The 16884-nt window shown below is 41.7% G+C and overlaps 1 protein-coding gene across 6 annotated transcripts in view; it reads right to left on the bottom strand.

Moving 5' to 3' along the window:
* Positions 1 to 16884, bottom strand: part of IL1RAPL2 (interleukin 1 receptor accessory protein like 2) — a 305577-nt gene that overhangs the window by 24604 nt on the left and 264089 nt on the right. For all 6 annotated transcript variants that reach the window (XM_032444393.1, XM_015860827.2, XM_032444395.1 and 3 more), the window contains 3 exons: positions 7779 to 7908; positions 6659 to 6804; positions 1710 to 1853 (listed from right to left, as the gene is read on the bottom strand). In XM_032444393.1, the coding sequence (XP_032300284.1) occupies positions 1710 to 1853; positions 6659 to 6804; positions 7779 to 7908 (420 nt within the window). The remainder of the gene's footprint in view (positions 1 to 1709; positions 1854 to 6658; positions 6805 to 7778; positions 7909 to 16884) is intronic.

Raw genomic sequence — 16884 nt, 5'->3', positions numbered from 1 at the left:
ATTGCACCTATGCAGCTCACAGAACCTCTGTAGGTTTAGTCTGTAGTGAAAAGAAGTAGAATGAAACACCCTTTGTATACGCTTTGACTTAGTATCATTCTGCCTTCATCTTTCATACTGCGGGATCAGAATCAGACACATGGCTGCAATAGTTCTAAAATGATGTACTCGAAAAGCAAGAGATCAATCTCAGAACTAACATGGACACAGAATCCTCTAAGTATGAAGGGATTGGTCCAAACAACTAGAAAATAGCAATGTTTCATAAATTAAAAAGTAACAGAACGAAAACAAGCTACATTAATAAAAATGTAGCAGCTTCACATTGGAAAAAAGGACCAAATGGTATGAAAGTGTTCTGGAGGAAAGTTACTGCTTTGGGTCATTTTTGGTTGTCAAACAGGGAAATCATGCTGGTGTAATCCCAAGGTATTAGATACAAGTTACCTCTACAACTGTATAATCTTACTCTTCCCTTTCTCCTCTGAATCTATATAAAAATTTCCCTGCATTGTATAGTATGAAAAAAGCAACAATTTTAGGTTTTCCCACTCACACAAAGATCGAGAAAGGAAGTTTCCTGACCTCTGTTCCTGCTATTTATCATTCCGCATTCTATAATCCCTTGGATGTCATTCCGCCCATTCTCCAATACTCCTATGGATTTCATTGTTGGCCAAACTTTTTCACAGCTTATCTACTCAGTGCTTAGCAGAAAACTCCATTACTTTGATAATGGTGATGCTAGCTGCAGAAAGCAACAGGCCTGTGCAAATGCACATTGTTTTTGCACAATGGGGGTAATGTGATCCCTGCTCCTTTTTCAAGTATGTTATTGTTTCTGAAGATACCATTACAGACTGCCTACGTGACTTGTAAGAGTTGCAGTAGGCTATGAGAACTAGCTTTACTTGATTACTATACCTGAGGTCTTCAGCAGATACTGTTTTAATACATAATTAATATACAATCAATGTGCATATTATATACATAAAGAATACGCTGATGTGATTTAAAGCACTTGGACTGAATTCACCAATGCTTATTCAAGCTTCATAGGAGCAGCGAATGTTCTATATTCAGAGGAATTAAAGCTTCAATTCAAAAAACAGCTGTAGCATTAGGCATTAAACAAACCACATGCCTACTGACAGGGAAGGGGGGGGGAGGGAATTACTACAAAACACTCCATGCTATTCTTAAACATACTCTTCAGGCAAGCTGTGCAGTTGTGTATTTCCATTAATTTTCATACTCTCAATTTACAGAGGTAACTAGTTAACCACACTAACAATTGACTCTCACTAACTCCTAGAGTTAGTTAACAGGCTGGCAACAATGTAATAGAAATGTTTAGTGGAAGATACCTGGTGAATTTACTGTCAACATACAGTATGGATCTCAAAAGAAGAGGTGCTGGGCATTGGGATGTGCAAACACAGAGTTTTCCTGAGCAATCAATTCAAAAATGAGATTCAAACCTCTATAATACATGCCTGAAGAATTCTTCTACTCTTCTTTTCTTATGGAATGGACCAGTGACACTTCAGTGAACAGACTCATTGATTTAAGCAGGCTTAGCGAGAAAGTGATAGAGATTTACACTGTTGGGTGCTTAGTAGTTTGAACTTCAACTAGAAATTTCATCACATTGCACATCTGAAATATTTCCACTGTATACATCACAAATTTCCTGAGCAACTCCTTACCGTCTGCTGCTTCGTCTCCTCCAAAGTTCTGTCTGTAGAACAGCATTAACTCTATGTTGTAGCACTTATAGATGGTCACAAGCAAAATAAGCAGAAGAAGGATGGCTCCCAGTCCTCCAGCAAGCTCTATTTTGTAGATCAAATCTAAAATTAGCAAGAAAAGACAGAAAGGTTATGGTCTTTCCAAGCTCCAATTGCTGTAATCCACTGTACAATTCCACATGGAATTGCACAACTTCCTGTTATAACCACTGTAACATTAAGGATGTTTTATTTTTGTTCATAAACTATTATTTAACTTCAATCATTCTATTGTCTATCTGAACTTTCCAGACAGAATGCATTTGAGGCTATAACAACAATTCTAAAAGGGAATTAGGCAGTGATTTTTCACTGAGGATTAATCAACCTTTAATGAGCTTGTTTGAAACTTCCATTTTGTTTGAGAGCATCAATTGTTGTATGCTGCATGTGAGAACAGGTTTACTAGGCATGCTGTATCCCATTTGAGACCTCTGCTCTCCAAATAACTTTAAATTTAGCTTTATGTTTGTGGTGCCAGTGGATGAACTGATGTATGTTGCTAAGCCAAAACTTCAGCTGAGTCGCTGGTAGATGAATTCAGTATCCAGCATGCCCACAGTAATGTGAGATGCTGAAAGCACACATCACGCTTCTAAGAGCCACTTTGTTTGAGTTGTGACAGCTACTTGCAGAGTTCTCACACGATTGCCTGGTACACATTATACCGTAAGGGGAACTAGGACTAACTCAAATTTCCACCTGGGATACTTTTGTTAGGAAAGGTCACAAGCAGGCTAACTCAAAGTACTTCACAAATCCATCGAAATACAACTGTCCATCTTTTACAGGCAACAGGCATGGAAACAGGCATGGAAAAGTGAAGCAATGTGGCCAACGCCATTTAGCAAGCCAACGCCAGAATGAGATAAGAAACCTTGGAAGCAGTCCAGCGCTTTACCTGACAAAAGGTGCTAGCTTTAACAGCATTGCTCCCAAGCCTGAAATATCCTTGGAATGCAAAATTGCTCAGATCAGCTCTTGGCATATTGCATCACCATCAATGATAAAAGACAGAAATTTGACAATAGCTATCCCCAACAATCTGTATCAGTTCAGATAAAATGACATGAACATATATTGTGATAAATACAATATGAAGATCCTGAAACGTGGAAGAGAAGAAGTTTTTGTGATCTTCAAGCTTCTAAAACATACGTCAGAAGAAATGAATGGTATGTCATTTATGTCACTTTCAAGATAAAAAGCAAATTAGTTGTGTATCTTTTGGGGTTAGTCTCGCCTTACCATGCCTTGTATTTCAATAATTAACATTAGATGACAAGTTATTCCCAGTCTACAGGATCTCTGATGTCTGGTGAGAAGTCCTGAACTAATAGATGGAAGAAATCTGTTATAATAGCTATTTAATCTCTCTAAGAACAAACAGGGAATTTGTGGGACTTCTATTACACTGCAAAATAAAGTTGGCATATGTTCTGGGGATAAATGTGGTCAAATGGACAAAAGAGTTGGCTAAAATTTACTTTTCAGTGAAAAAAAAAATTATATATACATACATACATATGATCTTTTTTATTGTACTGAAACTTTTCTACCAGGAAATTGAGATGATGGCAAAGCAGCCAGCTTGGAAGGAAAGAAAATGCTGAAGGCCATTCAGTTCTGATAACTGCAGTTGACGTCTGCTACCTTGCAGAGTAAAGTCCCCAGACAGAGCCTGTTGTACTCTCTGATCCACACTGCAGCTGTATCCCAATTGTTAGACAATAAATGCCTCTAGGTTTGCACTTGGCAAATCCCCCAGCACCTTATGCCATAGTGTGTCAGGCTCTTTTTGGTTTTACTTGCTTGCTTCAACACCATTTGAAGTTGTTGCATGGTAGAGAACTGAATAAACAGCACGTCCGTGGCACTGGCCTTCCTATACCACCAGAAAAGTTAGGTTTGTCTGCCATGCTGCGTCCTGAAGATCACATGCAGCACAGACTTGCACACATATGCCAGAGCAAGGGTAGGATACTGAGCAAAAACACAAGTTGCAGCTCAAAAAGCAGAATCAATCTGCTTTTGCTTCTCCTTTATCTCTCCTAGGCTCCAAACTTACCTTTTGGTCTCCTTATCAGCATTCCAAGGTGGAGGTAATGGAGGAAACCCCCAAATGCTCAGTTTTCTTCCCTGCTCCAGCTCTTACTCTCTGTCCCTGATTAATGCTTTAGATTAATGCTTTATTCCTCAAGTGGTCCTCACTGAGATTGATGGGAAAGACAGCCAAGCAAACACAGTACCAGGAAAGTAGTAGAAGCTGGACTAATAGTGACTGAAACTTAGTGAATAATAATATTCAGATAGGTTCTAATGTAAAATAATAGAGAAAGACTCAGGCACAGCCTATCATGCAGAGGATTATAATCTTTAAAATTCCAGTAGTCTCATAAACATCTCATGAGTGGCTCAAGACCAATACATTTCAGGCCCTTCATTATTTAATACCACATCAGTATAAAAAAAGCACTCATTTGTTTCCTATACAACTCGAACAAAGGTGATATCCTTGAAAATAAAAGCTGAGCCAACACAGCTGTAATATTTACTTTTACCTAAATTTGCTGCTTCTTTCACTAGGAGTGCTGCTTGATTTTATTTCCTGATTACTTATTCTCTTTCCAGAACAGTTATAGTGCATTGTGACTTCAATTAGGAAAATACTGGACTGTTTTCAAATTACTTTGAAGGAAATCCCAAGCTATTTCCACATCTAAGGATTAAGTGAGTGTATACTGCTACTCCAGGTAATTCAAGCATTGGGTAAAAAACCACCAAAGCCAGGACTGCCTAGTATTTATATTTGTACAACTTGAAAATGAAGAACAATGTGGTCTCAAATCAGTCAGTGAAGAAGAACGTAATCACATCAAGTGGTATTCAGGTCTCAGCAGCATGCCTAGTTCTGCCTTCGCACTGTTAGGTCTAGGAGTCTGAAGCTGGATTTGGCACTTCTTCAGTCAAAAATGAAAATCTCAAGTGGTGATACATGCTGAGGTGGCTACCAAAACACTAATGTTGTACAGAAGGCACTCCTGTATTCTAAGGATGCATTTGTGAGGACTGTCCCACTACTGTAGCAAAAGACTTCAACATTCAAAAGGTATTCCCTTTTCTTCCTCAAAGGACTCTAGAAACTTACATTAGAGCTTTAACTTGGATCTGGCTTTCTGGCTTTTATTCCTGGTTTTGGTTTTCCTTTTTAACTCCAGCCTTCCTAGTTTAGCAGTACTCATGACCAGTGCCATCCTGGGTACACCTGATGTGCTGCAGTCACTCCTTTGAACTGATACAACCTGTAGTACTGTGGCAACCTGGAGACAAAACCAAGCTACAAGCACCTCCTATCTAAAAGGGATAAAGCAGCCCTTAGTAGGTAGGGCTTTGGAGGGAGGTGTGTGATCCTCTGACACAGCCTTCTACCAGTCCTGACCTAACTCTTATCACAGGTGAGTAATACTGTACTATTGCCTAGCTTATGAATACTCTACAACCAAATCCAAGCAGGAGAAAGCTAGAATAAGAAGTATTGTATCAAGCAACAGAAGTGAAAAGTTTGGTCAAGTGCCGGCAAGAATTTAATAAAACCACGACAACAGGACAGGTAGTCAAAGGACAAAGTGAAAATACTAGAGATACTTTAAATCACATTTTAATAGCATGAAAACAAACCACTTAAAATGCCTGAGGGGAATATAAGCTCTCAACAGACACAATTCAGACAGAAATGAAATAGCAGCCGAGAAGTGATGCTGTCCACCTCCAAATTCTGTATTCAGCAGTGCTGCTTCCATAATTTCAGCAGAGGTCTGAAATGTCTGCATTTTCTTGTTATAAATAAACTTAGCTTGTTATTCTAATATATGCAACACAGCTGAACATTTAACAGTGTCAACAAAGATATCAGTTGTATATTTATTAGGTTCAGTGGATGGGAAGGTAGAATGCCTTTTGCACTAACGAGACTAATCCTTCATCATGATGACCAGTTTCCTTAATTAAAGTTGTGACATTCCATCAATTGAGATGTTGAGTAAACATCCGTGTGCGTTCTGCATCACAGCAGCAGGCTCCTGTTTTTCAGAGTAGTTTTACAGCTTATGTATTTCCATCCTTAGCATAAAGCACAGCCAGTGAGAGGCTGTGGAGTCTGTCCGGAGAGGCAGTGGAGCCTACTATTAAAAACCTGCCTGCATGCTTTCTGGGTGACTGCTGGCAGGAACCTTTTTTGAACCAATACCACTTCTCCCTCACTGTTGATTTGATACAAATTATCTGAAGGCATGAATTATAGCCATGAAATATAGCATTCAGCATAGTTCTATGTAAACCTAGTGGCTAGGGTTGTCTTCTAGAACCAAGGTGCTGGTGGACCTGGTCTCAACTCCACCTAGAGGTACCTTGGCTGGTCTTCCTATTCAGTCACCTGGCTCTTAGTTTATTAGTTCCAGGGTGGCCTCTAACCCTAAGTTCAACCTGCAGTGTGCTCAGATACCAATGGTCTGTTTAAATCTTCTTGAAAAGGGGATATCAGTGGGGATATCTCTGCTAGGGTGATGATGTAGGGCACTGTTTTTTTTAACTGACTCTAACATGCAACATTTCTTTGCTCTCCTAACAGTTATTGTACTCAGTACAATACAAGTACATCAATTGTGAGGCTGATTTGCTCGTGACTAAAGAACAGTTTGTAACTTCTTTTCCCCACAAATAGTAAACTGAAGCCATAACACAACTACACTTCAGATCCGGCAAGCACAGATCTTAGCTTGGCTGAGCCAGATTAGCAGGACCTCTGCTGCTGGCTGTCTGATGGCTGCTGAGGCAAGAGGAAGTGAGGATAATAAAATGAAGGGTGTTACCTTTCTTGCGCAGAAGAATGCTGGCGTGTTTCCGTCCATTTCTGTTTTCCACGTGACATGTATAGTTAGCCAGATCTGCCTCTTCTACAGCATCAAAGATCAATGTCAACTCAACTTCTTTTTCTCCAAGATGTTCTCTGAGGAGTCTGAAAGGAAAGATGCAACCTTCTGGAATTTTCCTGTTTTATTTTGGTGTAGATCCTGACTTTTAAAGGTGACAGTATCAAGAACAAGAACTTTGTGCCATTGAGAAGACAGGGAACAAACAAAATCTCAGCAAAGGGAAAAGAAAGTTGTAGTGAGTTTCAGGCCAGAGGTACAGTCTTTTCATGTCATTGTCCTAACGTGAGCATGACAAATAATGCAACGTAAATGCAAGTTTTTTCCTGGTGATGGCACAGGTCTAAAAATAAAATGCCCTTCTTTTTGTGAAAGGTTTCTTATCAGTTGCTCAGGAAAGTGACTGGTCCTTTGAACAGGGAAATGTAACGTCATGTATAATCTGCCAGATTTATTTGATCCTGTTAGTGTTCTGCTGCAGAATACAGCAGGGGATAAACACAGCATGCATGATGCCCTCACAGTCTGAAGCCTGTGAACTCAACCTTGCACATAGCTCTGCTGGCAGTCTAACGTGGCTTTACAGATAAAAATATTTCATTTTGATTTAATTTCATTTAGTTTTTTTCTATTTAACAAAATGAAATATTTTCTCCAGAGGCAGGTAGAGGCACAAGGGAAAACAGGTAATTAACCAGCGCGCTGCTTGCACTGGATGAAAACTGCCCCTTTCTGGAGACCTTCACACTTTTCATTAATAGCAACAGACACCAAAATTCTCTATGATAAACCAAAGTTGTTTTGGGGTTTTAACAAGAGATGTTTCAGCTACTACCAGGGGAATGTGGCGACAAATTTTCAGACACCTAGGTAGCCACTATGTCTTAAAAGTTTATTTGCTGGAGAGAGAGTATCTCATGCTGCCCTGCCTCCAAGTCATTTATCAGTCTTTAGATGCAGAACTGTTTCCAATTCCAGTTAAAAATGTGTTCTAAAAACAAACCACAAATAGGCTTTTGGGACATACCACATTTCTAAAACTAAACACTCCAAAAAGTACCTGATTTCACCTTCTCTAATGTGACCTTCTAATTCTTCTATGAATTTTTCCCCTTTCATCCAGTAGATCATGGGGCCAGATTCACCACTGAACCCAAAGAAAGCTTTGCAGGCCACTGTCAGCGGGTTGCCTGAGGACCACAAGAAAAGAAATGATTAGATGCACTGACACAGCCACTTTGTGAGGAAACCCAGCATCTGATGAACCCCTCCACCTAAAAACAGGGGGAAAAAAAAAAAAAGTATAACTGTAAAATGTAGGAAAAACACCAATGCGGATTTGCAGCTAAGAGGAAATTGCTGTGAAAGGAAACTTTGAGGTTACGCTTCATTTCACTTTTCCCAGAAAGATACTACATGAGCCATGACAGGGAAATTGTGACAATGTACGGAGCTGTCAAATTAGTTATTAAGAAAACAAAGAAGAAAACAAATAGAAAAAAGACGACTTTGTCAGACTCCTGGAATTCCTGCAAGGACTGAAGAGTGTGCCCTAAGAGGCAGGTAAACCACCAAAGCCACTTCCTGCTACCACCCACTTGCAAAAAAAAGCACAGTGATAATTTGTTCCTCACTTAGATAGAAATCACATGTTAATGAAGGCTTGGAAAGCTGCTCAGAGGGCTTTTAAACATCAACAGGTAATACGTGCTAGTAAGCACCAACTACACTTGTATTACTGTCAACAGGTTTTTGGCAAAGGATTGAACTTCAAAGCATCACTCAAGTAACGCAGGAACAAACTCGTCCTTTCAGCTCTTCAAAAACACTTTCTAAAGGAAGAAAACAAAACTTGGAAATTAATCAGTTTCCTTTTCTTTCCAAGAATTCACCATTTACGTGGCTTTCTGTCTGGCTACAGCTTTAGCTGCACTGTCAAAGACTGTGGTGTTTATGCCAGGACAGATGGTTGTCTGCCTACAGAAGACAAAGGTAAAAAAAAGATAAGCCAAGGAATTCAAGAGAACCATCCCGATTCCTCAGTGTGCAAATACAGCTGTTCTGCACCCACATTTTCTTTTTACCCAGCATAGGTAGTTCGGGTCACAAAAGCAGCTGTAGAGTCACCACCCTACATGTGAGCACAGGCTTCATCTCATGTCAATGGAGACTACTGCTCAACTTTCCAGGACTCGGATCAAATGGGCAAAATCCAAGTAATGCATTTTACTGTAGTTAGAAGGACTGTTTTATCATGCCAGTCATTCTTAGTGCCAGCAGGAGACTCTTCTGACACTCAAATAAAAACAGACCTACGCTTTTCAAAGACGGCTGCCCATCAGGAGCACATCACTTGGCTGAACATGGGCTAATGGTCTCACACGACAGACTTTCTGTGCCTTAATCACGGCCTCTTGTCTGTTCAGCAGTGGTAACTGGCTGCATGCATATCAGAGCATATCAGAGCTGCGTGTTTAAGCATCTTTGCCTAAACCCCCACGGAGCAGTGCCAAGTCAACTACTTGTATCTGCCCATCCATTACTCCAGTGCCCAATTTAAGATACATCAAAAGAGTCTGATTATTCAGGAAGAGCAGCATTCCCAGCCACTGAAAATCAGACGTCTTTACATCGTTTCCAAGAGCCAAAATTACAAGCCTTTTTGAAACATTAGGATATGGCAAGAAAAAGTTTAAAGACTGTACTTGTGTCTGCATTTCTCAAATATCAAAAGATAAAAATGGAAAGAAAATCAGAATGTTTATCCTGAAGACGTTTCACTGAATCTTTCATTATCCTGGCATTTTCTATGATCTCTGGTCCCACAGCACGTGCTGACGCTTACAGATTACAAACAGCAAGCTCAAACATCCAGAACATGAGGAGGAATGGATATCCACAGCAAGCTGTGCATCCCAGGGCACCAATCATCATCTCTAAGAAGCTTCAGACTTCACCAGTGAGTGACGCTTCCAGGCCCATCTCCTACTGTGCTGCAGGACAAGCTGGGAGCCACCTGCCTTCCTAGCCCACTACCCACCACTGCCTACCCCAGCAGGTTGGGAGAGCTGGAGCCCCTGGCTGCGTCTCCCAGCACACACAATGCCAGGTGTGAGGTCTGGTGCCGCCTGCCTCCGAGGTGTGATAAGTGTCTATTTAAATACCACTTAACGATTCCCAGCATGTAGCTGCTCACTCCATGCTTGATTTTAATGGAAAAAGACAATTTCAGCAATGTGAAAAAGAAAAAAAAAGGCTAGACATGGCCTATCAGCATTGATGGCATATGCCCTTTACTTGGCACACTGTGACAGGCACGAAGCGTTACAGGCAAGATATATCACAGGGTGTGCTTTTTCTCAAGCCAGCAGTTTTTTTCACTTTAAAAAAAGCACCACAAAGCCCCGAGGAAACAAAAATATTCCAAGGTGAACCTAAAACTTCTCTACTTGCAGAGCAAACATCCTGAGGTAATATGGCTGTTCCGAAATAATAAGGTTTGCTGTACAAATTGGAAAAACAACTGGAACATCTGTTGGTACACAGCTCCCAGAATAAACAAACCCAGTACCAGGGGTCAGCAGCCCTTCCTGTGACAGCTTCTGTGCTCTGAATGTGCTCAGGTAGGTTTGTTTCCCAGCTCTGCTGCCAGGGAAAGCCCTCAGAATAAACTGACACAGCCAATGCCAACCTTAGAGGGAATTAGTATGTTCAGCTATGAGACTGGGACTAGTCACACCTAAATCTCCCCACCCCATCCCATCCCTTGAAGGGAAGGTTTAGATTGAATGTCAGGGGGAAACCCTTCACTGAAGGAGTGGTGAGGTGTTGGAACAGGCTGCCCAGAGTCTGCGGATGCTCCATTCCTGGAGCTGTTCATTACCAGGTTGGGTGAGGCTCTGGGCAACCTGGTCTAATACCAGACCAGGAGGGTGGTGGCCCTGCCTGTGGCAGTGGGTTGAACCTTGAGCATTGGAGTTCCTTCCGACCCAAGTGATTCCATGATTCTATGATCCCATCCCATCAGAACAGCCATCACTTGGCAGAGGGAGGTGAAAGCGGCTGCCTCATAGAGACAAATGACTTTCCTCTCAATGGCAGCATGACACACATCATCTGGGTCCAGCTGATCCATCCCGAGGTGGAAAGAGCTGGAGGCCTGACGATTTGTCCAGGTCTCACCCACATCCCAGCTCTCCTAAACCACTCCTCTCATCCCCAGGCAGATGGGAACATCCCTCACTTCTGAAGCTCCTGAAGCTGAGTATGAATTGCAGCTCCACTATTCTTCTCTGCATCCATGAGTAGCCAGCAGGACAAAGTCAGAAAACACAACATGGGCTCCTCCTTGCAGAAGCTCCGTATTCCTTCAGAAAAGTTTCTATAAGGCCAGCTAGGGGTATGCTGCTCTCCAGCCTCACTAAAATACAGCTGATGACAGCAGCAAGCTATTATTAGTGTTTTTCTGGTAACTCCATGCAACTCCCATCTAGAAGAGGGTGTGCCTCACTGCACTACAGCCCAAGAGGTGGAATTCTAACACTGCAGCCAAATTCCCCTTTTCCTAATTGTACAATATGGAGAGAAACACTGAGCCCAGAAAGTTCCTGTTTCAGGTCCCGATTTTGGGGCTGGCTCCCAGAATGGAGGGGCACAGCTAGAGGCAAGGAGAATGGGAAGACAACCTGCAACTCCAACAGCTCATTGCGTGGAAGGCCCAACGCTTCTGGACATCATTCTGCACCACACTGAAGAGCTCCACTACTGACTGTTCTTATTAAAGCATAATTCCCCCTGGCATTACTTAATTAGCCACATCAGAGTTCCTAAAATGAATAGTATCCTGAAAGTTTTCCATTTATAAACTACTTCTGTTTAAATCAGATAGACATTTCAGCTGCAATTTCAATTAATAAAATAAATTGCTGAGAAACAGAGAAAATGAACACTGAAAAGAATGTGTTAAGAAACAAGGTCAGGAATCAGAAAAGCCTGCTGCTCACAGACAGCACTGGGTCTTGTGCTTTGGTGGGTCACCTTCCCTCCTCTCTTCCCTTCCCTTTTTCCTGAAGAAGATGATTCTCCAGAAATGCAATTACTGAAGCAAAAGAGCTGCCTGGTGGGGGTAGGAGTCCTGGTTAAGGGTGCAAAAAGAATCTGCGAAATAATTTAGCCAGGCATGATTCGGGCTGTGCTTACTGCAGCTCTGACATGCTTTGAAACAGAATGACAAATACTGCAGCCCAGGCTTTCTGAAACAAGTCATGCTCCAAGCATCAGAGAAATGAAGCTTAAAATACCTAGAAGTTCTTCAGCCCTTTAGAAACTTAAATACCAAGGCTAGATGGCTGACCAGCACAGCATACAAAAGCTATTCACAGACCATAACAAACTTTCAGTGATTTTTTCTTATTTTTACAGTACTGACTTTTGTTTCTTTTTTCTTTTTCACAGGACAGTGTATTTATCTTTTTTATTGCTAATTTGCCAGCATCCAGTCAGGGGTGCAGTGTGTAGTTCACATACTCTGATGTACATCTGCTCTTGCTGCTCCATTCTTGCAACAAATCAGGCTTTCACTCCTGGAGCAAATCACCCATCTAACAGCAAAAACCATTTGTGAATCCTTCTTTGGTTTTTCACTATAGCATGAAACGTTTGGGTTTTCTTCCAATCCTTTTGTGGTTCTGCATCAGACACAGCACCACTCACAACAGTCCTGGTCCATGCTTCAGCACCCCCTCCACAGCAGTGGGAGGCTGTTCATCAATCAAAGCCCCAAACTATTGTCACTCCTCTAAGAAACGGAAAGAAGCAATGACAGAAATGAAAGACAGAACTGACACCACTGCAGCCTCTTCTCTCACAATTCATATTGCCCAAATTAAATACTGACTGTTGGAGCACTACACAATTACTTGTGTAGTTACAGGGTTGGAGGATGTACACACACAGAAAGGAAGACAACCAAACTGCTGTCACAGAAAACCTTATCCCATTGCTCCAAGCCTCTGTCTTCAATGCATATGTATTGTGCAGGTCCTCTCTGCTACCACTGCTGTACCTTTTCCTCTAGAAGGCTGACAGAGGTGTTTGCAAAGCAGCTGCCTTAGCTCCCCACCCCACGCAAACTGATGTAACACGGGCACTTTGCAGGCTTTGTTCCCTCACTTTGCTAAGGCAGAGGGCGAGGAAGTCAGGCTGCTTATCACAGCTCTGTGAGTGCACTCTGCAGGCTGTCAGCAGGATTGGCTCTGACTCTCCAGGCTGTGAGGCTTGTAAGGCAAATCACCATGTCACTGACAAGAACATTATTGCTCTAATGTGCTTTACAAGTGCTAGAAACTGGCCAAAGAGCAGCAGAGTGATTTAAATTCCTCTGGTAAGGCAGCCTGGGTTGTATACAACCACAAATAAAGAACACATTTCCTTTTCCTTCAGAAGGATGCTCTGGATAAGAAGATATGCTTCTGCCTGCAATTTATCCACAAAACAAATGCCCGGGGCACCAGAGACCTTGACTCATGAAATATAATCTCTCTGTGTGTTGTGGCTTCTATTTGCTTTGCAGAAAACTTCTGTCTTCTCCCAGTCCCTTGCAAGGACATCGTTCTGAGGGATGGGTGGAAGCCAGTAGCATGCCACTGTAGCACCTCCTGGAATATGTCTGCCATGGCTCAGTACTGTGTTTGATTAAAAAGTTGCTGCTTGTCCACTTATCCTGAACTGACATGGTAAGCAAAGTTTGGTATTAAGCTGTAGACTCTGGAAACCAGGGAATGAGACTGTCCTAATTCAGTGATCATATTCTGTTTCTGGATGTTCTGACAGACCAGCACTTACAAAGAAACCCATCTTCCACTGTTCAGAGCTGGTCTTTACACCCTAACAGGGCATCTCCATGTACCATTTAAACTCACAACCCCTGAAATATAACTGTAGTCCCATTCATGAGAATGAGTAACGCAGTTAAAAGCACATTTTCAATTGTCCTTGCTGGTTGCTCTGTCCTCAATCTTATGCCTACCCAAAAATGCTATGATTAGATGAGGCCTGTTCTGAGCTCCACTGACCTGTTCAAGGTCTGAATGAAATTCCTTTATTGCTTCATCATCCCGCGCTGCCCAGCTGGATCCTTGCACAGAGGATGCTGCTGTGCCTCATCCATGACCCAGCTGGGACGACTTCCTGAAGAAGTCCTTCTATTTTTCAAGACAGCAAGATTTATTAAGTCTGTGCTAATTACTATACCTGGGCTTAATTCACCTCTTCTTTTACATAGTTATTCTACAGAACACAAGCTTAGCTGTGTGCTGAAACATGTCATCCTTTTTAGGTACCATGCTCATGGAATCCAATGGCTATCTTGAGTATTACTGGATCAAATGATTATAATGTCCACTCTAAACAAATTATTTTGTCTTACCAAAAAACAAACTACCCAAAAACACACACAACAAAAGATCAAAACCAAACAGACAATCCTACGGTGTTTCAAAGCCCTATTTCAGCAGCCAGGAAATTTATGACTGAATATGACCATTACAAACATTTGCATAATTAAAGATCAGCTAGAAATTAATGATCTGAAAGCATTTTAAATAAAATTAATATGGAAAGAAACCTGCTTTGTGCAGTGATAATAATTGCCTTAATTAGAGAAATTTATTGTGAAATCAAATCTACCTACCCTCCAGACATTTCTAATCACTTTAGCAGAATTTAAAAACATACGTACAGAACTGTAGAATCACTGGAATTGGAAGGGATCCTTAAAAACCATCTGGTCCAACTCCCTGCAATAAGCAGGGATGCTCGCAGCACCACCAGGTGCTCAAAGACCAGTCCAGCCTGACCTTGGGTGTCTCCAGGGATGGGGCACCACCATACCTGGACAGTCTGTGCCAGTGCTTAATCATAAAGAACTTTTTCTTATATTCAGTCTAAATTTCCCCTCTTTTGGTTTGAAACCATTTCCCACAGCAGGCCCTGCTCAATAATCTGTCTCCTTCCTGTTCACAGTCCCTCTGGATACCAACAGGCCATTTTCAGCTCTCCCCACAGCCTTCCCCTTCTCCATGTTGCACACCCCAGCTCTCAGCCTGTCCTCACAGGGAGGTGTTCCATCCCTCGTAAATCATTTTTGTGGCCCTCTTCTGGATGCACTCCAACAGCTCCATGTCTCTCCTGCACTGAGCACTCCCCACCTGGATGCAGCACTCCAGGTGAGCTCTCACAACACAGAGCAGAGGAACAGATGCCCTCTATTGCCCTGCCTCACCCCAGAGCCTGGTGTCATCTGCAAACTGCTGAGAGTGAATTCAATTTCACTGTTGATGTCACTGATGATGATAAAGAGCACTGGTCTCAGCACTGACCCCTGATCTCCAACCAGACATTGAGCCATTGACCACCACTCCCTGGGTACAATCTTACAACCAGTTCTTCACCCATTGAACAGTTCACCCACCAAATCTATATCTTTCCAATAGGGAGAGATGGATATTATGGTGGACTGTGTCAAAGGCCTGATAGTAGTGGCTCTTCCGTTGTCCATTATTCTCTGAGTTTGTATGAGGAAACAGTCCAGAGGAGGTGCTCTTCCCCTAAGTCAGGCTCTGTTATGAACAGTATACACCAGCCACAAAAATGATATTCTCTGTCAGCTGTACTGATATCTAGGAAAAAAATAAATAGCAATACATGCCATATAATAAATTGGCTGCTCACTCAAATTAGAACTCTAAGGTAAAGTCTTCATTGAGAAGAAAGAGCCAAAGAAAAACTTTGACAAGGAACGTGCAAAAGATCTTTAGGTCTTGTTTGGTCCCTTGCAATTTATGATCTTAATTCTAACCTGCTTTAGTACCCTGTTCTTATTTCTTATGCCCTGAGACATCACAGAACACACAGCCACAAGATATTTGTGCTCTTCTGCTCTCAAGTAAGCAAATAGCATATATAAAAAGGAGCATAAAACCAGCATAGACTAACAACAAGTAGCAAAACCCCAAACATGAAACAAACCCAACTAAACCTCTAGACAGTTTGTTGCCAGGTACACAAGTCAGCACATTTGCTGTCATTCCATACAGCCACAACCATTTCTAATTTAAACACCACAAGCATGACCCGGTGCAAGTGCCTCATGTAGGCTTCACTGTGGCTCTCACAGAAAGAGCAAAACAAAACTAAAGCATACACAGGGCTGAAATTCAGCTGATAACAATTTATCAGATGTTCCCAGTGCCTTTAGGAAAGCAAAGCGAAAAAAACCCAAATCAATCAAGGCAAAAAATCTCCTAGAGCAATCTTCTCTCAGAAAGACATCCACAAACAGCTCCCCAGACCACACCTGAACCATCTCAAATCCTTTATCTCCTTTGCAAAACTGTCCTGAGGGTAGTTTTAGAAGGTCTTGGTCATTGAGAACTCAGGTATAAATGATAGCCAAGGATTTTCGCTTGTCAGTTATTCGCCTGCAATGTAGATGGATGTTAAGTGGGATTTCCAGGAGCGGTTTGACAGCTGCCTCGTACTGACTACCCTGTGCTCAGTGTTGAGATCCCTGTGAGAATCTCATTTCTGTGCATTTGTAGGCATAGAGATGTGATTTAAGACAAGTGCTGCAATGAAGGTCCTAGAGCAGCTAGAGCACAGTCCCGCGCGATTTGCACATGCACATGTTTGGCTCTGCCAACTTCCAAGATGCAGTGCTGAGTGACAGGCAAGGTGGGGAGGTTTGATTGGCATTTTCTCCCAGTTAACCCCAGTAAATGATTTCCATTTGTTGTTTGCTTAAGTTCAGACATAACATTCAGGGAGAGGAGCAATGTCAAGCAGTTCAATAAATACAACTCACATTTTGCTCATTGAGCGAATCAATATTATTCCTCAGTTACCCAATAAAGAGCTTACAAGGAAGTTAAATCTCTTTAATTTGTCAAATTTAAGGGAAACACTGTTTATTTGCCCTTGTTAATGTTAAAAGAAAAGCACTGATAAAAAACCCACAGCAACATTAAGGTCAGCAATATTTTTAGAAAACAATCAACAGAATCTCAATAAAATAGGAATGGTTTCATATTGTTTGTTTGTTTTTTTCCCCTTAGAATCTTGGGTTAAGTATCTTCTCATCAAGACCCAAGACATAAAGCAGGGTCTGG

Source organism: Coturnix japonica, chromosome 4 (genome assembly GCF_001577835.2).
Source record: "Coturnix japonica isolate 7356 chromosome 4, Coturnix japonica 2.1, whole genome shotgun sequence".
Taxonomy (NCBI): domain Eukaryota; kingdom Metazoa; phylum Chordata; class Aves; order Galliformes; family Phasianidae; genus Coturnix; species Coturnix japonica.
This window is presented reverse-complemented; position numbering and strand designations above follow the sequence as displayed.